Source organism: Cuculus canorus, chromosome 6 (assembly GCF_017976375.1).
Source record: "Cuculus canorus isolate bCucCan1 chromosome 6, bCucCan1.pri, whole genome shotgun sequence".
NCBI lineage: Eukaryota > Metazoa > Chordata > Aves > Cuculiformes > Cuculidae > Cuculus > Cuculus canorus.
In genome coordinates this window covers 23107409-23133812 of record NC_071406.1, presented here as the reverse complement: position 1 = coordinate 23133812, position 26404 = coordinate 23107409, and the positions used below count along the sequence as shown (strand labels likewise).

Sequence of the window (26404 nt, the reverse complement as noted above, 5' to 3'; positions counted from 1 at the left end):
AGTGTTTTTAAACCTAGGGTAAGTGGCCCAGCAAAGAAGACAGGCCAGAAAGTTTGTTAGTGGTGAGACACAGCTTTCACACTGGCTGGTAACCCACCTCCTCTGAACGGAGCCTATTCACTTAGGTGGTGACAATACATGAGTGCCTTCATGTAACTCCTCCATGTGGCAGAGGGACAGACAAGCTCTCCCACAGCTCACCACACAAAAATGAAAGCATCTCAGCTTACTGTGGCAGACCCTGCCCATGAAGATACAACACTGTGCTTTGGTATGGCCGTATGGCTGATCAGCCTGGGCACCCTCCCTCCGCAGAGCTAATGTTTAGTGAAGATGTATCTTTCAGGACATGGTCTAGGCTACAGAACACAGTTGTGTCACAAACGCTTAGGAATCAGAACACTCATTTCAGATGTGTCTGTAATCTAACCCCAGCACCTCTCAATTCATAGAGCTGCTTTCTGCATTTGGCAGTAGTGCTACATAATCAGAGTTCAGTCTCCACTACTGGTGTCTTCTTCCAGCTTCTGTGCTGTCCCTCAGCTGTCTCAACCCAAAGATTTGCAACTAATCACTATGAACTACTCCCAGCATGCTTCTTACAGGAGCATACAGGTCATCCTCCTTAAATCACATTGTGATTTAGAATGTGTTACTACCCGAAGTTTAGCCCTTAAGCTAAGTCAGACATGCCAGCTTGCTCCTGCCTGCATCTACAAAGACATCACAGGGACAACAATGTCAGCTGATGCTGCAAGATGATGCCCTGTTGTTGGAACAGAATAATGGCATTGAGTTTTTGCTGTTCTCCCCACACAGGGCTTGCCTATGTCAGCAATAAAGTTTGTGTGTACTGACTTACTTGAGTCGGATCTGCTCCGCGAATTCCCCTCTGAGTTAGGAACTGAGGTCTGTATCATAAGCTGTACTGTTTCAACCTCATCCTGTGCTTTCACCTTGCTCCAGCAGACAGCTTGGATGTGCCTGGTGCTTTTGGGAGCTCTTACGTCGCTCTGCTCAGGAAGGACACAACACGCATCAGGACATAATGTACACGAGGACACAGCACCACACAACCCACTAGGGTCTCCTACAAGGGAATTTCCACTAGTGCCTGGGCAGCAGCAGCAGCATTTTCAATGCAGAGTCTGTTTTGCAAAACCACTTCACCAGTTCTCAAGTATTTTTAGACTCTAGATAATTTTGGCTTATATTTTGTGATTACGCTAAAAATGTGGTAGTGAATAACTGTTTGAATCCATGTACCACACGGAGGAAAAACCTGAAGGTCTTCTTCTACAAACAGAAAAACATGTTTTACTAGGTATATTAACGTGAGTGTCAAATGGGCAGTGCTTTCCACTAAAAGATGTAGGACCGAGACGGTATTTTTGCAGGGGGACACTCCACCAAACGTTCTTGGAGTATCAAGCTCTTCAATTTCCTATTAAAGGCCTGTGACTACTGTGAGAAACTTCAGGCTGAAAGAAACTACTGTTCTTAATTTCTGAGACAAGCAAGCAAGGTACGGAATCTCCCTGTCTCTACATCATTGCTTGAATCCTTCCTCAGGACGGAGATGGAATCTCAATTATTAGCCTCCTTGTGACACACAGCATTGTTCTTTATAAAAACACTTTTCTAAGTACCTGTAAGCTCTTTATACAAAGGCCAATTTCTATCACGTCTTGCAGGTTTTATTTTATCTCATTTTAGTCTTGACTTCTCATTTTCTTTCTCCGCCTGTTGCTTCTCAGCTCTAATTAGCACTTCATTGAAAAGGTAAAAAACGCAGCCTCTTCAAGCAATGCAAACAACACTCACCATTACACTTCAAGCAAAAGGAGTTTTCGTCCTTGAGAAAAAAAGCTGTCCCAGGCAGCAGTCTGAGGACATTGTCTCTGTAAACCTCATTCAGCTTTTGCACTGAACTTTAGACTTTACAATTAATTACAGACTGTTGAGGCTTGATTATAGGATATAACAAAGCCCGAGGATGCTGTTTCCACACCTCCCATGTAGGTTTTATCATAGATAAACAATTTTTTAATTTGTTTCGTAGAGCTTACCTCATACGTAACAACACATTCTACAGACTGGTGTTCTTCTATCCCAACAATCCATTTCTCCATTACAAATGGTGGCTGAAAAAAGCATAGTGGGAATTTTATAAGGTGCTATTTATCTCCTGACTTGTTTCTGAAACACCTTAAAGATATTTTCAACATTTGCCTTTTTTCATCCATTTCCATATTGTTAAAATCTATACTTTTCTTAAAATCTTACGAGACAAAGCAATATGTTTAGGAATTATTTACTTCATGCTTATAAAAGGAAATTGAGCAGACAGTTCTACGAACAACAAGCAATAGGTAAGACAACATGGAATGTTTTCTTGGAGGCATAAACCTTTTTTCATTTTTATGCATGTATAGGTTTTTTCTGCTAGACTTACAGAGGACAGCAAGAACAAAATTTAGAGATTCTAGAAGACATTCCCTAACAGATATAAAAATGTTCAAGTGTGTGAAATGTTAATGTTATTGTATCTGATTATTAGTTTATCTAACTTTAAACCTTTTTTTTTAAGGAAAAAATTAAAATGTCCAAGGTGAAAATTAAACAAAAACCTATTTTACAACAAAATAATAACAGTAATTTAAAAAATCACAAGTGTTGTTCCAGAAGTCACTAACTGTAAAAATAGTATTAGCATGATTTAAATATGAGAATCCTTTTTGGGCAAATACTTGTATTTCACATTTTCCTCAAAATTCTGACTGTTGAGAATCTGATTTTCAGTTTTTCCTTTAAAAAAAAATAGCCTGCAGCTTCCTCAAAAATTTTGCCCAAAAAATTTACAGTTAAAAGCATTCAGGAGTTTGGGTTTTTTTATCAGTGCACATTAGAGCAGCATTATAATTAGTAATCAAGCCATATATTTTTTTAAACAGAAATTTCTTTTGTTAGCTATTATCGAGTTGAGCATATTAATAAAAGTGAATAAATAACAGCAAACAATGCCCTCTGCATTAACAAAGCTTCTGTTGCTTACAGTAAAAGCAGTATCAATGCTGGCTAGTAAATATATACAGGCAGGTTCTGAAATAAGGTAAAATGCCCAGTGACACTGAATTGCAGATATTCAGTGCTGGACTGTCTGTTGATAGGTTTCAGTCTTTGCAACCCATCCTTGCATGAAAGAGGGAGTTTTAGAGCCATGTAAAAGTTCTAAAACCATGTCAAAAAAAAAAAAAAACAAAAAAAAAAACCCCAACCCACACAAATCACATCAAGTTTCAAACTGGAATATTTAAATCACTCTTGAAAAGGAAGGTAATTTTTTGAACATTCTTTTCTTTAAAATCCTCTTTCAGACGATATAACACAGAATTAAAACAAGAAAATATAAATTAGTTCCTTCTCTTGTTTTTCTATGTTAACATTATTGTCAGCTTAAAAGAGACCCAAAATATCTAATTCCTATTACGATACAAATCTGTTTAAAATGTGCATTTTATTTAAAAGCTGTCAAGAGACTGAGCTTCCACATGCACAAAAGTCGACTGCTGTGGTATTTTAATGTCTTTGTTTGAGATCTGTGAATTTGTGAAAGCTTTAAGGCTGTAAATACCTTTGTCATCTTTAAAATCTCTACATCAGGTAGGTTAGTGTTGAATGTCACATCTTTTATGTAGGTTATTGCAATTTCATCCCCGTCCATCTCCATGTACATTTTCCATTTACAATCCTATGAATAATAATAAAAAAATGCTGGATTGATAGAATAAAAAAAAGAAAAAAAAGAAAAAAAAAAGAAAGAAATAAAACTGAAAGCCAAAACAACCCAAAACCTAATCCTCAATATAGGGGCAGTATAACCCAATGACAAAGATAAGGAACATATACATATTTTATGGTATGCACGTTTTCCAGTAAAACTGTTAATAAGGGAAAATCTTCGAGTTCTCTGGTTCGCTCTGCTCTTAGCTTGACAGGTCTGGATCCCCCTGATGGGCTCCAGGAGAAACATGGCATTCACCCACGCAGAGAGCCAGCCTGTTTGAGCGGGCAGCGCAGGAGCTCTGCACACCCACGTGGCGGTGGAGGGCAGTGGTGGGAGCTGTTGCCCAGGGTCACAGCCAGTGCTGGCAGCCGGCCCAAGGACATCTTCCCAGTGAAGCTAGGAACAAATGCTCAGCTGGTCTGTGAAACACTGTCAAGACAGTCGCTCAAATAATGGGCAAGAGGATGAGCTGGTTATTAGAGCTCCATTATTTCAGACGCTGAGTGCCCAGCAAGGCACTGAGCATCCTCAACTTCTGCTCACCTCCACTGCACTACTAATTACAAGTAAACTCATCTTAGATAATAATCACAGTGGGTCTAATAGACCAAAGCAATGAAAGGTATCCTTAAATAATTCCATGAGACGAACTTGGGGCCAACATCCAACAATTTGCACAGGTGTGAGCCTACAAGAAGCTAGTGGCTCTGGCAGCATCCTGCAGGATATCCCACTGGGCTGTCCTGGGACCAGGGTTCATGCCTGTGGCCAGGGAAGCTCCCACTGGGGACTGGAGATTGCCTGACCCACGATGCAAATGACACAACGTTTGCTGTTGTGCCCGGCAGGGTGCTTTGGGGATCCAGTGCCTTGACCTCCTCCAGAAATCAGTCCCCTTGAAGGACAGCAGAGTTGCAGTGAAGTGGAGCATCCTCACCTCCATGCAGGAAGAAGGGGCTCTGTGCTCCGTAGAAGCAGGAGCCCCTCCAGACATGCCAGGGGTTCAGGAAAGGACTGTCCCCGCCACATGCTGCCGGCCAGGCATGCACAGCCTCAGCATTTGTGGGCGGCAGCCTTCTTCTCAGTTCTGCTCAGAAAATGCAAAAACTTTCAATGGAGACACAGATGGCCGCTTAGGGCCAAGGGCTTGCATAAGCAGTTAGTCGCACATACAAACGTACAGCAGCCTAAAAAGTATCCATGCGATTATCTGCTAGTGTTTGCACGTGCATCTCTCATAAATGTAACGTAGGAGCTCAGCCCTCAGAAGTCTCAAAGCTTTCAAGCAAGCATTGAATTGGCAAATCCAAGATAAAAGAAAACTAGAGTATAATCATTTCTGAACTGCAACAACAAATTATGCTTATGAAAGCATTTGGCCCTGTATGTCCATCTGTCCGCATTGAAAGCTTCCGTATTTTACAAGCAGAGTGTATGATGAGTTGGTTTTCGCATCACCCCAGTGTGAGTTTGAGTGATGGGAACTGCGGTCTAGTGGTCAGGGCACCTGACTGAGACTCAGAGGCTTCCTGTGCAACCTAAGGAGCGAAAGTCACCCTCGGCCCCTGTTTGCTAATCATGGATTGCATCTCTTTGCCCATCCCTTTTCTGTCCTGCTTTTTTGTGAGCTAACCCAGAGTTACACCTGTCTCTTTCCCAGGTGCAGTGCAACGCACCAGCCCTGACACTGGCTTAGGATCTAAGTAACTGAACAGCAAAAGCAAAGTGAGTTAGTTGTCTTTGACTTCTCTTCATCTCTTTAACCATGCTCCTCTCCCTGCCCACACTGTCCTTGTTGCCAGATTTTTTTGAAGGGCTTCCTAAATTCATGCTAGCTGGATTCCCTATTGCAGATCAAACCTGAAGTTAGAGACTAGATGCTTAACGACATTTATAAGTTTTATAAAAACACCCAAGCCAATGAAAAAAAACCAAACCACTGACATAAAATACTATCCTCCAGTTAATTCAGCTCATCTCCTGCCATGAGACCAGTGCCAAGCACCCAAGCGCCAGAGCTGCACCTTGTGCCAGGGCTCCTGTGCCTTCACGACTCAGGATTTTGTGCTGTTCACTTACATCTCCCTACAGACCAGATCTGACAAACATGAACTCGTTTTAATAAACAACATAAATCAAATGACTGTCTCTAAAGAAAAGGCTCACAAGCTGTGTAAATCCAGGGTCGGGCAAGCAAGGGGCACCTGCCCTTGCCAAACCCCTTACTGGATCTGCTGCGCATGCAGGAGCCCCCTCCGTGTGGTAACGAATCAGGCTGCCCCACGTAGCTGTGGATGCACGAGCACTGCACAAACACCGCCTTCCCCAGCTCTGAACTGCAGCTTCAGGGAATGAAATACACTCTCCCATTCTTCAAATCACGCCTTGAAACCTTCAGTCCTCCTTGGGGATCTCTCCAGTCACACCACACAGATACCAAAAGGGCAAATTACCACAGTAAAGGTATTCTCTCTGGTCACTCTAAAAACACATGCTTTGTTTAATTTGGAAAGGTTTTCATTTTGCATTACTGTAAAACCATCAGTGGAAAGGGGAAGGACAGCAAGAGAGAGACAGAAAGATGGGGAAATAGAGGAGAGAAAGGGAAGGAGAGGCTGGGAGAAAAAGAGAAAAGATAGAAAAGACAGAAGCAAGGAAGGAAGGAAGCAAGCAAGCAAACAGCTAGGTGACTTTTGAATCTAGACACTTGGGAAATATCTAAGGCAAGCTACTTGTCTTACAAACTTGGTAACCATTTTGTTCAGCTACATGGCAAATAATGCAAGACTTGCGTGCTGCCAAAAAAGGGATGCATTTCCCTGTTTTTCAATCGAGTTTATGGTTCTTATTTAGCAATGAATGGAGAGAGATGTGAAGCCACTTGAGAAAAAATTTGGCTAGAATGTGTATGTCAGTTCTTTGATGAATTGGAGTCATAAGGTTTCTTGGAACAAGACTATGTTTAGTGCCAGACTTACGTGAGAAAATAATTTGGAAATGGCTTGTTCCAAATACCTGGTTGATAAATATACTTACACAAGTAATTCAAAGTGATTTTCCTGGACATCTTATAATTTGAGCATTAAAATATCTCCCAATATTTAGCTGCTCAATTTTGATTTAAATAAAGAATGTAAAGCTTTTTGTTTTTAAAAAATTGTCTAGTTTCAGAACTGAGAGGGACAACCAGTAAAACTTTGTGCGAGAAACATTTCTGAATTACACTTTGACAAAGCCAATAAATCAGCAGCCTCTGCAAATGACTGTAGAAAAGAAAAGCAAATCACACGTGTATTTTGAGCTACTTCTCAGCTTCAAAACAGAAAATAAGAACACTTTAAAAATTAACTCTCTGGCTTACTGTGGTGAAAATACTCCTTTAAGTCCACACGCACTAACGGCTTCAACAAAAACTGAAAGGGAAATGAAAAAGATCAAGCACAGGCTTTAAACAATAAACATGTCTCCTGCAACAACACCTTAAAACTCTCACTGGGGAGACACCTCATTTTCCAAGGAGGCCCAAATCCCGGATTTATTTTAAAATCAGCGGTTGCAATAAATTTTTTGGGTTTTTTTTTAAGATTGAAAATGGAAACAGCATTGTAGCAGGCAAGTAGATATTAAAAGAAAAGTACGATGAAACAAATAGGAAAAAAATGTTGGTCATGCTGGTACTAAAAGTAGTAGCATGTCGATGATTTAGGTCCCCAGAAGCTCCTTTACATTCTTAGCTATTATCTATCTCAGCTGCTGAAACCTGCTGTTTTAAAGGCATTAGAGTTGAACATCTAGTGACAGCACTTGGGTTATTTATCATTATGTATCACCCTGCTACAGTATATTTTATTATTCTGGATTTAAAGGAAGATAACACAATTATGGTTAATTTGCTTCTCTTCTTTATATATATAGTGTCATGACCCACCACGGCTTTGTCCCATGAGATATTTTTAACCAAAAAGAAATCCACAAGAAACTCTCCCTAAAAATTCCATTAATAACCTCTTGTAGCGTGTATAGGTTGCAGGGTCTGGAACTAAGAATGTTTTAATCTCTTCAGCAAAACAATGTCTCATAATGATGTACAGGACTATTGCTGCACTGATGAAGAATCATACATAATTCAGCACCTTTCACTTGGCACCACTGTGATATCCTCATTAGCAGTGGCTCACAGTGGCTGTCAGATGGTGTCCATGCGAATGCAGGCATTATATTGTCTTTGAGATGTGCAGCTGCTTCCATGACACTGCCAGTATATAAAAACATGACGCCAGTTTGTTTTATTTAGTGCTAAACCTTCCAGTTTGTAAAAACAAGGCTGACACAGAGCCTGACATGAGGCAGTGAAAATAATTAGCTCTCATTTTCTCAGCCTCCTATTTCCTTCTCCCCGCTGTGTTCTCTTTCCACTAAACCACCACATGTCAGTCGAAATGGGAGGCAATTAGTGGGCTCATTTCAGTCCCCACAACTGTGCTGAAAAGAAAGTATTTATGATGGCACAATGAACAGCTGAAAGATTAAATAACATTTGCCTTTTGAAAAGAAAATGACTTCTAGCTAAATGGGCAATTTTTGATTATTCTCAAACAAGCTTAGAGTAGTTGGTTTTTAAAATACAAGAAAGGAAAATGAGTCATTTTTAGGTGAAAGAATCAAATAAAACTTGACACAGTAATGCAAATAACTGATGTTTTATTGCAAAATATGTAAATGTGTTATACCCTTAACAATGGCTGGTGTCTCAGGTCAGGGCAGGCTGTTGCAAGCCAGGCTCCAGCGAGAGAAGGTGGCTCCACCACTGGTTTTGTTTCAGCTATGCAGGCAGAAAAAAACGGGCAGAGGGGAGGCCTTCTGAGAGAGATAGTCTTAAAACATACAGATAAAAAGTGAGTGAAAGATATATTTATGCTATCAGTTGCCTGAGTGCCTTCTTCAAAAGCTGGAGCCCTTACTCCTCCACAAGGCAACAGGCACTGGCTGGCTGGAGCTTTGCCTGGAGAAGCATAAGGCCTTTTTAACACCTACACAGACCACACTCATCAGTACCAAAAATATCTGTCCTCTGACAGCATCTTTCTTCAACATCCATTGCTGTGAAGCTCTGTGCTGCTATAGTGGGGAACATAATGGTAAATAACAGGCACTGCTACACGTCGGGCACCGGTGCCCTGAGAGGAGCAGGTTGCAGCAGCTGAGAGGGAGAGCTCTGCGATAACAGCAGTCCTGAGCCTTGCTGTTGTATTTACCATGAGCTGCCCTTGCCATGTGATCAGAAGCAAATGGGGATTGCTGCAGCCACAGGCAGCATCATCCACACGAGCAATCTGCTTGCAACAGTGGGATTGTACAGGTGAGAGCACGGGAAACACAAGTCCTTTCTCTGAGGGCTGTGTGGACACCCTTGTGTGCTGCCTAAGCCAGCCTGGTCTTGCAGCAGCAGTCCCCAGGAGCTGCCCCGTGGAGAACACCACGATGGAGAAGGCAGGCACCACATCCTCACCAATGGCAGGGCAACGCACAGAGGCTGCGCCTGCACGCAGGGCCTGCAGCCCTGTGGGATGTCAGCTGTGGAGACAAGGGTGAGCAAGAGCTTGATAAAGGCTTGGCAGGGCTGCTGGACATGTCCTGCATGTGCCTAGGGACAGAGGCTCCTCTTGCAGGCTTTTGTTTGGAGAGCAGATGTACCAATGCTACAAGACCACTGGGAACCTATCAGTGCTTCTGCAGACATATATGTGATGAAGGCTGTACGTGTGAGACACAAGTAGAAGGCAGCAAGTTAATTCAGGCTGGCCACGGTAGAAAAATAAAGCTTGAGATTAAAAAGTCTAGATCACGTGAGCAAATAACTTAGCTGAAAAGTCTAAATGCCTTTTCACGATTATGGAAAAATTGATTATTTCTGATGGGATCTCCTGGCTCAGCATTGCATACACAAGGATTTTAAAAAGTGTTGGCTTGCATTTGACCTCAGTTACATATGGATGCCATGGCTGGAGCAATCCCAGTAGAGATGATGGAGTTATACCAGCTCCACCTCATATAAAAACAATATGTGGCCCAGAAAAGCCTCTTTGAAAGACAATACAAGGAGCTCAGATCACTTGCACTAAAATTCTATACCCTACAGCTGATACACTTCCTCAGTGGACTACATTAACCAGTTCTTAACAGTGCTGGTTATATTTAAATGTGGCTGTGGTTTGGTTTTACAGCTTCCTTCACAAAGTGTTTATCCCTTTACTGACTACTTCTTGGAATAGGAGTAAATTTATGAAAATGGCACATAAACACAGCTACTCTGATTCTTGCATTAACTGTTAGCCTTTAGCAGTGAAAGCTTTGTGATTTGAGATGTAATTAAAGAGAAAGTCCATAGAAGATGAAGTTTTGAGATATGATTAAATAATCCCATGTTAGAAAGTCAAGGTACTTGGAACTACCTTGCAAAGGAAGGGGCAGATAAAACCTATTCCTCCACAAGCTTTACTTACTGAAGTGGGTTAAAATATCTACAAACCACGGGGAATATCTACGAATGAAAATCTACAGAAGTGGAATTTTAAATTTCAGGCCTTGATCCTTGCTTTATTTTTTACCACGTTTGTAATGTGAGGAGTGCCTTCCACGGCAAATTAAACTGGTGATGCTACATCACATCTGTCTGAACTAGAAATTATTTTTAAGAAACTAAAGCAAGCGGTTTTGAGTGTTGATGTAGGGAGAGGGTGGAGAGGAAGCAGCAGAAATGATCTCAGCTTGTGAAACTGCATTCCAGTTACAACAAATACAACAACTGTTTTTGTCTTGTAGTGCCTGCATTTTGTCAGCCTGTGGTTCTCCACAGGAAGAGTTGGTCACGATGTCTGTCTAAAGTAGCCTTAATATTATATTCACTTTTGCACTACACATTTAAATAATGGCATTAAAATATATCCCAGTTGGATATTCAAGCCTAGAAAATAATTCACACACATAGCAGATGGTTTTGAAGAGGTTCTTCTCTTTACCTTGTCAAATGGAAGAGAGGTAACTGGGGAAAAATAAGGCAAAATGGTGACCCAACTTCAAGGCTTTGTTTGGATATAGGTCAGATTGTGCTACACTCAGTAAAAAATGAAAACATTCAAAAGGCATGGTGAAATCTGCCCTTTTGAAGACCAAAAATAAAGAATGCATCAACAGGAGACAAAAAGACTGTGAACCATCCTTCTTATGGGGTTGGATGATTCATCAGTGCAGAGCTGACACAGCTCAGACACCTTTCCCTGATTGGGAAATTTTAATGAGCCACCTAGGATGAGAAAGCCATTGAAAATTCCCTCTGCAGTTCTGCGAGTCAGCTCAAGCCACAATTGCCAGGGTTTGTGTTTTTACCCTCTTTGGTGTCTTGGAGTTAATTGGTGTCCCCCTCCTTTTTTTTTTAATTTATGGGAAAAAAAAATCATTTAAAATGTCTAAATCTGTAACCTTTCAGCTCAGTGGGAATTGTGTACAGAAAGGTCATTAAAAGGAAGTGAATGGAAGTAACCACATAACTCGAACTACAAGAGTTGGAAAAGAAACCTCGAAAAAACAGGTTAGCTTAGCAGCGCTCACTCCTGATGCATTCAGAGAGCACAAAGGTCAACTGAGCTTTCATCACCTCCAAAGATGCAGCTAAAAAAAGGAAGGAAACTGTAATGAAATGACTGCATCTGTCAGCTGGTGGAAACCAACATAAACCCACTAGAAGATGCAGTTTAAATTAGCTAACAGATCTGAGGCTGGTAAAGTCACGTAGTGGGAAGTCAATGTTTCATTCAGTGTACAGACAAGGATGAACATTCAAATGCCATCCTGAAGCATATTCATCAGGATTGCTGCTAAAAGGCAGTGCCAATTCCTAAGGCCCTCAAATTTCCGTGATGCTCCTGCCTGCTTATGGAGAAAGTGTTCTGGCTGTGCTGGCAGGGCTTGGTGTAGTGCCAGGGAGAGGACACCTGTGCCTCAAGAAACCATCTTCACACCTAAGACAGTGCTGTACTTTGAACAGCCAAATGCACTGAATTAACCTGCACCCCCCAAATGGCTTCTGGGTCCTGGACCAGCTCATCCAGCACTTTTATGCCCTGTGGCACTGTGGTATGTCACTCCGCACACCGAGGCTGCACCCGCACTAGTGCTTTAGTTTGGATCAGGAACATGGTTTTGTCCCATGTCTGCCCTGTCTCATGCTTTGGCAGAGCCACCTGCAAGCACATGGACCAGCTTACTTCCAGGTGCAACTGCTCCTGAAGATGCACTACAAGACCTAATGGGAACTCAGCCCAGGAGACCACTGCAGAACTGGCCTGGGGTAAAACCTCCAGTGTGACCTGTTCCCTTGTACAGAGTCCTTCCTGCTGCACTGCACCAACTCCCAGCTGAGCCTTATAATCTTCTTTGATGCACACAGGTCTAGTAGTCTACACACCACTTGGGGAACACATTTCTTGACTCATAACCCAGATTTAAGCTTATTGCCTCTTTTTTCTCATGGCTACAACAGGAGAAATGCTTCTTAGCTAGGCAGTCAGTTGCAGGGACTGATTAGGATAAAGTTTCTTTGAGAAATTTATTATTAAACTGATATAGGCCAGCTTTTTAGCTATAGAGATGGTGGAAGGTACAACCCCAAGTGTTTCTGCTGTCCCAGTTTTACAGGAACAGGCACCACCCTTTTAAAAAAATGGCGCAGTAAAGAAGCTTAAACTCTTCAATCCTGGTTTACCCAGTATCTCCAATTCATTTTGGAACAAATCTGGATGCCAGCAGCAGTTGGCTTAAAGCAGCCTCTAGGGGAGCTAGAAGATTGCATCCAGGGATTTTCAAAGCAGCAAGCTAGCCATATTTTCTGTATTGTACGTACAACATGTCATTGTTAGCATTATATCTAATGTAAGTTACCTTGCTCACACTGGCCCTACCATCCTGCCCAAAAGCTCAGTCGATCTACCCCTTCCAGTCACTTTTTAACACTTGTGAAGCTATACCACCTTTAAAGGCAGGCATGAGTTATTAAGCAGACCTTGGACAGAAGTTTCCAGCCCAGACAAACTGAGGTGACAAATGGTGCATTCCCTAGAACGGCACCAGGGACACAGGTGCTGAGGTGGTGTGGATGCCAGGAAAGGCATGCCTGGCATGCACCCATGGCTGCAGAGGGAATGACTTTCTTAGGAAGGGGGCCAACCACACACACATAGCAGAGAGGACCAATTAGAAGGTCACAGGAAAGGGAGGATGAGAAAGAAAAGGGGTTCTCCGTTGACACATTCAAAACCTACAAAAGTTATGTCAGCACTACACAGGTCTGTTGAACTAGCCCTGTCCTCTCATAACAATTCAGCATCTGTCCCATAGACTTTGGCATGCTATCTTATTTGCAGATTTTGCCGTCACAGCTAAAATATCTACTTATTCTCAAACTTAGTAGCCGTTAGTGCAACCTGAATTTCCCTTCAGCAGTCAGAGGTCTATTCACTCCTTCTCATGCTCTTTCCTGGGGGAGGCTGCCCACCTCCCTGCACTATGGCTCACAACTCACATGGAAGGAATATATGAGCTATTTCATGGACTTCTAGTTCCTTGTAGAGTTGCACAGGGAAGGGAAAGATGCACAACTACAAAAAAGCAGCTGTACAGCATCATAAGCTACATGCATTTGAGAACAGTGAGACAGTCTAAGTAATTCACATAGCGATAAAGAAGATTTTCATAGAAAAACAGCACTTAGGATAAAAGAAACAAACAAAAAACAGACAGAAAGCAAAATTTTTTTTCAAATTGATGAAATGGTTTCAGTATGAACCCAAGTTCCTGCAAAGTACAAACATAAGTGCTTTCGCTGCAAGCACCATCAAGTAGAGAAATCAAGAGACTTCTGCAAACAATATGCCCTGAAAGCAGGGCAGCCAGATAACATAAGATGAAAGTCAGCCACCCACAAGTTTAGGGTGGACACACAATGCAGATTTGTAAAATACAGAAGGAAACAAATCCTGCTGTCACAACCCCTGACACTAACTCAGAAATGCTTTGCACACCATTTATACATAGATCATAATTCCAAACCTCTTGAACTCAAGAGTCCATGGCAGGCTGGATAAAGAAAACAAAAAGCATGGGACAAACTTCACTTTCAAGAAAAGACAACCTAGAGGAAATGCTTTGCTGGATCATCTGGAGTCATCAATGCTCCCATTACACAGGGTGTAACAAGGGATCCTTGAACCACCTCAGCTTGGAGCTGCAGTTTGATTAGGATGTGGTACATTGGTAATTGCCTTTCACCAGTTGCTGCACAGTAGCTCTGCCATCTGCAATGTGCTGCACCTACCCCCCACTTCTTCCTCACTACCATAAGGGAGCACAATCACCACCAGGATAAGTCCTGTCCTCCCCAGCCAGCAGCCACACATGCCACATATTTTCCAAACTCCTCTTGGTTACATGAAAAGACACCACCTTCTGCCAAGACAACAATAAGTCTTCCCACTAAGGTGAGGCATACAGCACTGCTCAACTGTCCTTTGGTATCAAAGACTCCCCTTTGAACGTCCTTTTTTGCATACATGGATTGTTATTAAACACCCACTGGGACAAAAGGAAGAAAGTGAAAGCCTGAATTAGAAAAATTAAGGTTATAAGAATTGTTCATGAGAAAACAAAACCTATCAGTCAAAGCTTTTTGCACCCCTCTTTTCTTCTTCACCTTCTCTGGGGTGTGGTTCCCCATCACTGATGTAGCCCCACATGCCACCTTGACATTTGCTCAGCACTTTCCAAAAGAGGATTCTCACAGCAAACTATCATTTTTGTGCCCAGAAGATACTGGACCCTCTAGGTAGTGACTAAAAAGGTAAACAAACCAACCAATCCAGCGCTCACAGCTTACCTTTGGACCACTTCCTGGCTTCAAGTGATAACCGAAAACAAGTTCAAGATTCACTACTTTCTCTACGTTTTCTTCGGCACCACCTGCAGAATCCTGCCAAAAAAAGGCAAGGTCAGACTTCACATCTACCACAACCCGCTGGGAGACAGGAGCAACGCCTTTGGTGGCAGTAAGGATTTGCCTTTCAGATGCTACAAATCTGGCGGGCAGCAGGAAGGAGTCATCACTCTGCCCCAGTCACGCTGCTCCAAGAGGGGCCGGGGCTTCTGCATGAGTTTATAGCGTGTAGTGGGGGGCACCTGGGAGATGCTGCACAATTTCTGATCCTGGCTGAGCCATTCCAGCACTGCACGGTGCTGCTGCAAGCATCGTGGCAGCCACTGGCAATGAAATTGCAGCCAGCACGGTATAATGGCGAAACCTCTATTTTCATTTTCTCCCTTGGGGAACAGAGTTTCACTGGTTGTAAATTCACTTGAAGTACACTTCACTTTATAGCTGTGCAATAAATTGTAACTAAAAAAAAAGCTACTTCAGGCTTTGGGTTCTAGAACTGCTTGATTAGCTCACCAAATTAAATCAGGCAAATATCTGCTCTGGTGACCCTGAGGTTCTCAAACACTCTATCCCTTTTGCATGGCACTTGTTACTGATATCAGAAAACCAACAGGTTAACAAAAGGGTGACCAGACACTATCATCCTTCTCTCTTGTAACATTAATAAACTGGGGAATCATAGGCTTATTCTGGGCTGGGGTCTGCCATTCTTTGGTGACGAGAAGCCAGTGACACCAGTTTGGAGGAATGGCTCTTAAGAGTAATTTCTGATTAATAACAGCAAAGGAATTGCAACTAGTAGTGTTTTAATTTAATACTACTAGTTCCACAATAAAATCTTCGAGCCTCCTTGAAAACAACTTTTTATATCCTATTACTTGCCCTAACGTGACCCATTGCTGCTGTTGACCCTCCACATCTGTCACAACGCTCTGCAGGAACTACTGCTTCGCTCTCCTGTGAACAGTAGGAAAGCTGAGACAAGAGAACAATATATTCATAGCAACACAAGAAGCATTTCTCATATAAACAATGAGACTTGCCTTAATTAATGGTGGAAAATGAAACAGATTTAGGTAGTCATGGGTTAACTTCTCAATAGCAGTCTAGAAAAAGAAAATCAACAAAATCAGATGAAAGTTATTCAGTATCTCATACTGCAAATTCCAGCATGAAAAACAGCACAACTCCACGTGCACTGTGTTTTCCATTGTGGATACACTAGGGCATGTGAGAAGAGTTTAAAACACAGCCCTGTTCTGGAAACTCTCATGGTAGATAGGCCCTATCTTGCATTCAGAATCAGATCTGCTTAATCAGAGAAAGAGATGTTTGGGGGTTGTTTTGGTTGTTTTTATTTATGCTTAATCAACCCAGGAAGCAGATATCTTTCATTTTAGGCACTATTGACTTTATTAAGTGTCAATAATTTTCCCTGTAGAAAATGTAAATTAAATATATCTGTAATGGTGTGTGACATGGAAAAAATGGCTGAGGAGCAAAAGGGGAATAAATCTGCGCGACTTATGAAGCTAAATTTGCAGAACTAGCAATTAGGATACAAGTATCTCTTTACTAGTAAATTGTAATATAAAATCATTGAGATCCAACACAATTATAGATGCTGCTTTTACAGAAATCCTTTTCCAAAGCTGACTGCCAGGAAACTGAACTCTCTCCCGTGGCTACAGTATTAATGATATTACTGCTGTTGTGATCACGTTTTCCAGATCATGATTTTCTTAAATCATTACAAGTATTAAATACTTAAAACACTACGAAACAAAGTATTAAGGGCAAAGCAACCTGGACATCAGTCAACCAGCTTGAAAGTTGCCTAATGGAGTTTTGCTAGTCAAAGTACGTTTTAAGCTACAGATGAAATGTGAAAGCTGATGAGTTCAGAGATTTCAGTTCAAATAAGTGTTTTCATATCTGCTCTTCCCTCAGCTCAGGAGAAATCCTTGGAGAGGACTCTCTCTGAACATATCCAAAGCTTTCTGTCAAGAGAATGGCCTTCCTAGGTGAAGCTTTAGAAGTACTGCCAGTCCAGCCCACAAGAAAACCAAGAACCACTGAATACAAATGCCACATTTTCATGCCTCATAAAATGTTCAGGTTGCTTTGGATTCCAGATCCATACAAATCTGGGGTTTTTTTGTACCAAATATGTTCTCTATTTAGCTTTATATATACATATTTTTTAATACTACTAAAACCTCACAGACTCCTTCTTAATACTTGCACTATAACCTATTGCAACATTCAACTTATGCGGCTAAATACCTTTAAATGGATGATGTGTCCTCTGGAAACAATTCCCATGTCCTTTAAATCCTCCTCTTCTAGAAGAAGCAATCTTTTCCCAGTGATATGATGTTCCTTAAACAAGCTAGCATATACACTCATTTCACCAGAAGCATCGCCTTAAGATAAGAGAGGTTATTCAGTAATCCATAGGGTGCTTTACTGGAGGGAGAAAAAGACGAGCATATGTATGTATATTCAAAAACATGACTATGAAGATACATATGAATAGCTTTTACCTTTTCTAGTAAGTTGTTGCATCCAGAAAAACTGCAAAAAAGATGAATCGGTCTTGAATTTCACATCGTCGAAATTTTATATTACAGTTATTTGGAGTTTGCAATTAATCATTCTTTTTTAAAACAACATTTAAAAATATTTCTAACTTCATGTTAAAGGAATCAAGATTCACCGATGCAAGTGATTACTTTTGCTTAGCTTTTTAAAACTGCTTTCAATTTTGCAGCCACCTTCCTCAGGTTACCATTGCGAAGAACAACAGAAATGTCTGAAGCAGAAGCTTAGAGGTCTGTCACGTGCTAAAAGGGCTGAAGTTAAGGAGCCAGGGCTATTATGGCTTTCACACTGGCTTTCCAGGCAGTCCTTCAGTAACGTTAGCTAAGTAACCCCATCATGAATAACTCACAAGGAGAGTGTGACATTAAAATCACTGACACAACACTATGCTAGAGAGAAATCATTGTTTCTTGTTTAGCCTTTTAACTGAATAAAAGGGTAAAAAAAGACTCAATGCCACTATTTCATATGAGAGAGAGATTCCACGTCCCTTAAAAACCCTTAACTTTTTCAGTTAATTGACATCTTGGTGGCATATAGTGGGATAAAACCTTCAAGCCAAGTCTTGGGGCAGTTCCACTTTCCTTATACGATCACTCAAGAATGTCCCCCTGGCTGCTGACAGCTCTCAGTACAAATTTATAGACTTTGGAGAATGTGGCTGTTTTATAAAGGTTCCTCGAGTCCTTAATTTACCCATGGTGATTTTAAAGCCTTTCTGGGACACAACTTTCACCAAGCAAATAGTAGTAAAATCCCAACTAGACATTCTGATACAGCTGTCCCTCCCACCGTACCCACTGTAATTTGTTAGAGCTCCAAAAGGCAATGCTGGCCACAAAATACTCACCACATCTTCTTCGGTCCATGCACAAATATCAAAGGAGGGCAGCAACTGTGTGAGAGACATGAATTGAAAAGAAAACCATCTGACTGCTTCTCTCCCCTCCACCCAAATTTCACTTTGGCGGCCAATTTAATTTGATTCCTTTTTCCCTGCAAACAGCAGGACTTTAGACTGTGACTCTCACACTGACATACCAAACCCTTGGATTCACACTAACCACAGGCTGGCTCCAACAGCACAATGGCAGTACTAAATCAATCCCATTGTTTTGTGTACATAAAATTATCAGCAGATCTCAAATAGAAAAAATTTAGGAAGCAAAAGCAAGCAGTCCGATGGTGATTGACTCTCTGGCTGCCTCTCTTCTTGCTCTGATACTACGGGAAGGCTTTTGCTTTTCCTATGGCTTTGGTACCACCTGATCCGTGCAATGAAAATAATGCGGCGATTATGACCCTCTCCAGAATGATAGGTATTTTCTGCAAAAGGAAGGGCAACTGTCACTAGACAGCAGTGAAAGCAGAATTTGGAGCTGGGGCACAGTGGCTAGTCTTCCTGTAGAACAAGTCCTTTTTTTGGTTTCTGCTATGCTCCGTAACTGCTCCCCTGAGGCTGCAGTAGTGCAGCGCTTCCCAACCTTCTCCAGGGCTGCAGCCCACACTCAGCACATTGTTGTATGCAAGATGGTGTTAGCTCTTGAAGCACAAGGAAACCATGGAGGATGCACAGAAGGATGGCTGCGTTAAGTAAGATTCTGGGATGATTTGAAAACTGATGCAGGAGATGCCACTGTAATATGAATTGCCATTTTACTCGCTCAAGCATACAGTATCCCAAGCCGCACCTTCTCGGCATTTCTATCCAATTAAAGGGTTAGCATTAACTGGTATTGTCAGTCTCTTCCAAAGGCTCAATACAATGATGCAGTCGCAAATTTACTCAATGCACATAATATTGACTTAAGAGACTAAGCTCGGTCACCCACCAGCCTCCAAGGCTTTGTTACCTCCTCTAGTGAGCCCTGCCACCCACGAGCACTCCAGCCCCAACCCACAGGCCAAGAATGCCCCCTTGGTAGGCACTGCCTGCCTCCAGCTGGACACCAAGACTCAGGGCAGAGCTGCCTATTATGTGCCAGTCTGAGCACTTTCCTGGCTCTCCAGGCAGAACCCGGGGTCTAGTGTAATCCATCCACAATTTTTAGCCACTGCTGTGGAACACCCTTTGTAGCATCCATATGAAACTCCCATTGAAGGATTTGTGACTGCCCAACACCCCTTGATTTCTGCCTCCAAATCTATGACTAGGTGCTGCTCACCCCACTTTGAGTTTCAGGGCTCTTCAGACTGCTGGGACAAATCACCCACAAGACCAGCTGAAGACACCTATGTAAGGAGGATCTAGCAGACCCTCAGACCCATCCCTTTTCTCACTGTTTTTCCAAAGAGGCATCAGGGTGAAGTGGCAGATGGGAAGATGCATCTGGCAAAGAAAAAAGGAGACCTTCCTGACTTTTTCTTTCTACACTGAATTTCCAGCCAATCTTCTCGACCAACTTGCTATTAGTCAGGTATTCCCTATCCTAACAGCTACCTGCAGCCTCAGGACGCTGTGGGACAAAAGTAGTGCTGGCGGCAACAGACGAGCACAAGGCAGGGCAAGTGGCAATCACAAACATCCTTAAGAAGGTAGAGGGTTGTACCCTTTTGTAGGTACTTATAATCAAAGCAGCAGGTGCTGTGGGAGAAGCCTTGTAGAATAATTTGTATGACTGAATCTTTTACTACATAAGTCCAATATTGCAATTTTCATTGCACAATGTATTTTGTCAGCTTTTCCCATGTTTAAATATAACCAGTGGCAGAATATATTCTGTACTATTTTGATTAAAAAAAAAGAAACAGGAGAGAAAAGGAGCAATGTCACACAGTGAGTAATACAAAAAATTACTTAAATCAGCAGACAGTAAGAAACCTCTTGAAACACCACCATTTTACACAGGGACACGGATGCATAAAATTTACTGTCAAAATGTTTATTGCAAAATAGAAGTTTGGAACACAGAGAAGCAAAGAAAAATGTTCACATCAAAAGAAAGTTTATGACACCAATTGAGGAAATTTAATACATAGCATGATTTCTTTTTCTTTGTTTGCTTTGGTTTTACACTAGAAAATTGAATCCACAGTGTGAATAAAACAAGACCTTGTATGTCAAGTGCAATAAAGAGAATAACTGACGTTGCAAGGTTTTACCACACAGAAGTGTCACATCGCATGTTCCACACAAATGATATATTCAGTTTACAGCACAAGAGTTTTGGCACAGGCGCTGCACTCAGCATTGTTTTTTTTCAGAAGGGAAAAGAAATTTCTCTAACACTGTGAAAATATTTTCTATTCAAATTTCATCAGTTCACACTTGAAGTGTAAGTAGCATTGACTCCTAGTATTCAGTACAAAACTTTTTCAGTAGTGCAAAAGCAAGAAATGCAGTGGACTATAACTGATTTTAAAAGGCATATGAATACTTAGCACACAATATAAAATGTTTAAAGGAGGATGTTGGTTCTACAGTTTTAAAATTAAATCTTCACACATCAGAAATTTCTGTGCAGATTTTACAGTGTACACCAAGTCGAAGTCTGGGGGAAAAGGGAAAGGACTCTCCTCCAGACTCCCACCAGTGCATCTTAAGGACTGTGAAAATTACTAAATGAGCTTATTTTCCTACCTGAATGTTCTACCTAGGACTGTCGTTAAAACCTCTGTCAAGTTAGAGGTCTCATTGAAAACCTGTAAAAGCTGCCTGATTACAGAAAAAGGAATTACAGTACTAAAGACACACAGGAGCTGACTGCTTATGAGCTAAATGCACACTATGGATTTACTGCTACTGCTGACAGCGATATAAATTGTTATTGCATCAAATATTCAACTCATAATAACCGCTTTAAAATCCAGAAGGAAAGGGAATTAACATCTAACAAAACCACTGGAACAATGAACAAATGACAAGTGAAGAACATGACTCTGTGACAAGGAGCTGCTCCAGACCTCACCTCCAGGAAGCCCTTCAAATATAGAGGGGACAAACTCCAGGCCAGGCAGCATGCAACTGGCTAGGGATGCAGTACACTTATGCACAGTACCTTAGGACACTTGCTACTCCAAGGCATTAGTGGTGTAATTGTCACAAAAATTACTAGATTAAAAGTTTTACTCCATTAATGTCCCACTCCATTTTTCTCCACTGCTGAAGGAAAAGAAAGGGAGTTGGGAGCTGGACAGCCTGTCTTGGTCTCAGTCATTCTACATCTTCAAGCAAGCCAAAAGCTGATCCTCACCATTCTCTTGGGCCATTTACCCATCAAAGTCAGCATTGGCATTATAACAGCCTGGTAAACAGGAGTTCAGGCCTGATTCTTACCTCTACCCTCTGTCAAATGTAGCAATATTATTTAACTGCAGATACCTCCAGGGCATTAAGGAAGTTAGAGAAAACTGGGATCCCAACAGGCGTGGTGGGGACTGCGAGGTGAATGAAGCATAGGAAAGCTGGTGGTGGCTTTGCTTACAGCCCAGAGCAACCAGATAAACACCTTCTCGGTTTGGTTGGCGCCTTCACAAGCTACACTATGTGGCTGTGGACTGTTTGGAGATCTAGATAATATCCTAGCGATGACACATGTAGGAGACAGACTGGGTTGCACTGCAGAGCAAAATCAGGTGTGGAAGATGAAATACTCTGACCTCCTCCAACCAACATACTTGCCCACCAGAGCTACTTTCAAAACCTTTATCTAGAAAGAAGCATATCAGTGGCAGAAACAACACAGCTGGATTCTCACATATGATTTTTGGCTTGCAAACTGAAAGCATCTGCTATGAAAGTCATTACAGGAAAGTAAAAATGCAATCAATACCATTATTTTGTTAATAAGCATAACCAATATGCCAAGTATAACACTAACTTAAGAGAACCGCAACAGAAGAGTTTGCCATATGTTATCAACACCTCTACAATTCAGAGACCTTTGCTACTTTGAATACATAAGTAAGTTTCACAAGAGTTTAATATTCTCCTTAATATAACTTCATTTGCTTTAACAAGTGATGTATGAGGAAAGAAAGCGGAAGAGGAAAGTTTATCTTTGTTTCATTAAAAAGTACCGGAACTAAGTAGACAGCAGAAATTCCTGTGAGCACGCTACCAAATTCTGATGATATTTTGCAGCAGTAACTTACATGCTTGGGCATGCACAAAACCTTGAAGACAGACTTAAATCTTGTTATTTCGCAACTATGAAACCTGGTGTCATGCTACTTAAGGATTATTTTTACTTTTGTAAAGATTAAGGTGTGGATTTACAAATTCAGTTAAAAGCCATGCAAATGTGAATGTGCATGAAGTGCTCTGAGATTGTCAGATGCTAAAAAAGTGCAAAACATCAATGATAGGGACCAATTTTAATTTTTTTTTTTTAAATACTAAATGTACTGAACCAAATTTCATTTTCAGTTAAAGCTGTACAACCCTACAGTGCTTATGTGATGCAGTAATTCATGCACAATGACACAACACCTTCAGTGCATATATAAGATTATATAAACCCATCAAATTTTCCCGGGTGCAAAGTGGCAGTTACAAAAATAGTATCATTGCCGCGTGTGTTAGCAGATGTAGACTTACAAAAATAGTACAAAACTGCAGTGAAAACAGCCTATTTGCTCTTATTTCCATTTAATTATTTGCCTTTCAATGTCCCTTTTTCTCCCTACAAACAGGTTGCTTCAATGGGACTAAGAAGCCATCTCTACCTGTGCTGAGGGACCAAGTTTCTCCCTGTGATAACTCTATAAACTTATCAGATCATTTAAATTATAATTCTGTCCCAAAAAAAACTTTCCGATACAAGAGGGTTAACTTCAAACCAATGAATTTGTAACTGTTAGGAAGAAGGTGGAATATGGAATGACATACTACAGAAATTAACCATCTCGGAGGGTCTAAGACTGTGTAAAGTGAGTGGAGGAGGCAAGCTTGAAGGCCAGCACTCACTACCTTGCAGGTTACCAGACCAGTGCTGATGTTTAAGGATAGAACAATTCCCTTTCAAATCCCAAAGAAATGCTCACTCAAGACTCTAGAAAAACTCCTTCAAATAACTTTCTCTTTTTGTTGAGTGAACATGTAATGATTTCAAGCCTGCTGTTATCTAATGTATCCATTTTTCTCTAAGCTATCTACAAAAACACTCACCATAATATGTAGGTTAGAGCTGTGTAACAGGCAAGCCTATAATTAAAGAAGCCACTCAAAAACAGAAGTTTTCATAAAAGAAACCCCTCCAGTAATTGAGAATGGAATTTTGATGGCTTATTCCCACTACAGCTGAACTAGACAGTAATGTTTTCCTTTTGAAATGCTGCCCTTCTTCCTTGGGCAAATATTTTACAACATCTTCCTTTCTAACCTGCATTTGTGTTTGCACTGGTTTCCCTCCCTCCTTCTGCATCACCACTAAAGGGGTCATCAGGAGAAACGGACTCGCTGCTCTCAACTTAAGTGCCTGGCAGGCAATTATTGCAGCAGATTGTTACACACTGAGTTTTACGGTAAGTCATAACAGCAGTGGCATTACTTCAGAAGTGATTTAGTTGCAAAAAAAAAAAAAAAAAAACCAACATACACAGAGGCTAGTAAATGTTCCTCACGTTACTGCCATCATGGAGATTTTCACATTAGCCACAGCAGTAGGGCCCTAGCTGAAATGTCACTATGGCTTCTCTTTGTCCTTTCGTAAGGGTAGCACACACAGTTTAGAGGATACAACAGAATAAAAATTTGCTAACATTGATTTTTACTCTCAGGTACAAGAATAAGTCCATCAAAGTTAATGAGGCTTCCTGGATTTACATCAACATAACTGAAAATTAGCTTCTAGATCACAATATCTGATAATAGATGCAGAAGTCTGATTGCAGTTCGCTTTGCTAGAGTGAATTATATACACACGCACACACACGTGAGGGGAAAAAAGAACATTTGTACAAATCATCTACTGACAGGGATTATCTGGATTCTGCTGCTATTCAGGTTTTAAACTGTGTATTTAACTAACCCCCCTCTTCCCCTCAACCAAGGTTCTCTCTCCCTAGAAATGTATTTATGACTTCCCACAATACCACTTTGAAAAAGGTTTTAAATTGGAAACACAGCAAACCCCTTCACTGCAACAGTAAGAAAGAACAGATTGTAGAGAATAGCAAATCTGAAAACACTAGTATATTTGTATGATTGACAATTAAAGGGGTAAGGGAAGTGACAAAAAACACAAAAGAAAAATTTTAAGTACATTAATGGCATTAAACACATTGAAGTTTCCCCGAGTGTTTTCAGATCTTAAGTTTATCAGGCCATAGTTTCTGTAATCAGGCATCAAGAATTATAGATATAATCACGGTTCTTATAATAATAATAATAATAATCTCAAATAGTTTGGAAAGTTTAGTTCCAAATTTCATCAAAGCAGATATGTCAGCAGATTCTAAACAAAAACATGTCTTCCTACACACAAACATGCTCAGCATGGAGAACATCTCTTTTTTTCTTTTCTTTTACAGGATTTAAACAGACCAAACTGACAGGATTCTTGTTCTAAAACTTTATTTTTGCTTTGCTAAAACCAATTTCAGGGTTAAATCTACAACTGATTTCATTCACTGCTATCATCTGTTTCATCACAATAATCATCATCATCATCATCTGACCAGTCGAATTCACTGAAACCCAAAGCCATGTTGATTTTCTTTCCTTTTCTCATAGAGGTGGTTTTAGAAGAATTCTTTTTGGCTTGCATGTTTATCTGCATTCCAGAATGCAGGACAGATCCTGCTTGGTTCAGAGAGAAGATATCCCCAAAGCCCGTCATCATCAAGGCCTTCAGACTTTGGTTCATGCCAGCAACCTCCCCGTTACTTGTTGCTGTGATCTGGCATGACATCTCTGCACTGTTTGACTCCTCTGTTTTAGATTCAAAGTAAGACTCCTCAGACATTCTTGCAGCAAGAGGTAAGAAAAACTATTAAAAGGAGGAAAGGACAGAGCAAAAGTGAAAGTTAGAATCAATTTAAAAATTGAGGAAAAAGACACCACCAGATTAGTTGGCAATCAACAGAAAGCACAACAATTAGTGAATTTAAACATGGAGATCAAGTAAGAATACATTAAACCAGATAGCTTCATTCTGGGGTCATTGTTCTTAAATAGAAGTGCAAAATCACTGACTTGCATGGCAAGAATCACAAGTAGCAGAGCTTTCACAACAGAAGAAGGTTCAAACTCTTCAATCCTTCATTTTGTACAATGAAAACCAGAATGTGACATTTCCCAGTTGGGTGGACTGGCTCCCAGTGCAAGGCAGGTACAACAGAAGTCTCAGTGGGTTGCTTAATTGAACTTTTCAAGATTGAAGAATAAATCATGTTAAGATCAGAGAACCCAGGCAAGCTCGCAAAGTTTGGTAAAGAAGTAGCAGCCCTCTAAATATTAGAAACAACAGCAGCAGTATTAATAGTGCAAAGACTGTTTTTGAGAGTATGCTCAAAAGGAGAGCAAGGAGTCACCCTGCAACAGCCACAATCAGAAACAAGACCCTCACAAGGAGGGCAAAGGACACAGGAACTGGCCCCTAGCCCACACCACCACCTTGCTTCTGGAAGCTGTCCCAAGGAGGAGTAAGCAGGGGAAAAGGAGTGTTTGTTCAGGTCCTTCAGCTTGGTTGCTATTTATTTATTCATTTTTGTGACATCAATATAAATCAGGTTCTCCTGACCCAGTCTGTTATCACAGCATTTTCCATAAATGAAGCATGCCCTCTCTGACTGAACAATGATTAATGCCTCTTCAGAGTGGCCAGGCTAGTAATTTTTCCTCACATGCTTGCCTGTTCTCCACAAGGATTAAAAACTCTGGTGTTTTGTCCCAAATTAATCTACCTACTAAATCAACAGCAAAGGAGCTATGAGTGAATACTTGAGCTGGCCTTTCTTTCCAAAGCTGTTTGCAAAACAACCTGCCCAAAATTCATGGTTTTCTACATCTTTTGCAACCCAATCAAAAAACTAACTGAAGAGTTGATGGCAGTTGGTCACAATAGGTTACAGGGGAGACTATCGTA

The 26404-nt window shown here is 41.1% G+C and overlaps 1 protein-coding gene across 4 annotated transcripts in view; it reads right to left on the bottom strand.

Moving 5' to 3' along the window:
- The window catches only part of MAP3K20 (mitogen-activated protein kinase kinase kinase 20), an 88722-nt gene that overhangs the window by 2987 nt on the left and 59331 nt on the right, over positions 1–26404 (bottom strand). For 3 of the 4 annotated variants that reach the window (XM_054069290.1, XM_054069288.1, XM_054069289.1), the window contains 8 exons: positions 18226–18270; positions 17318–17348; positions 17058–17197; positions 15815–15877; positions 14715–14807; positions 3635–3751; positions 2070–2144; positions 863–1013 (listed from right to left, as the gene is read on the bottom strand). In XM_054069290.1, the coding sequence (XP_053925265.1) occupies positions 863–1013; positions 2070–2144; positions 3635–3751; positions 14715–14807; positions 15815–15877; positions 17058–17197; positions 17318–17348; positions 18226–18270 (715 nt within the window). Of the gene's footprint in view, positions 1–862; positions 1014–2069; positions 2145–3634; positions 3752–14714; positions 14808–15814; positions 15878–17057; positions 17198–17317; positions 17349–18225; positions 18271–20241; positions 25307–26404 lie in introns of those variants that run through there. The other variant, XM_054069291.1, reaches the window with a different exon arrangement.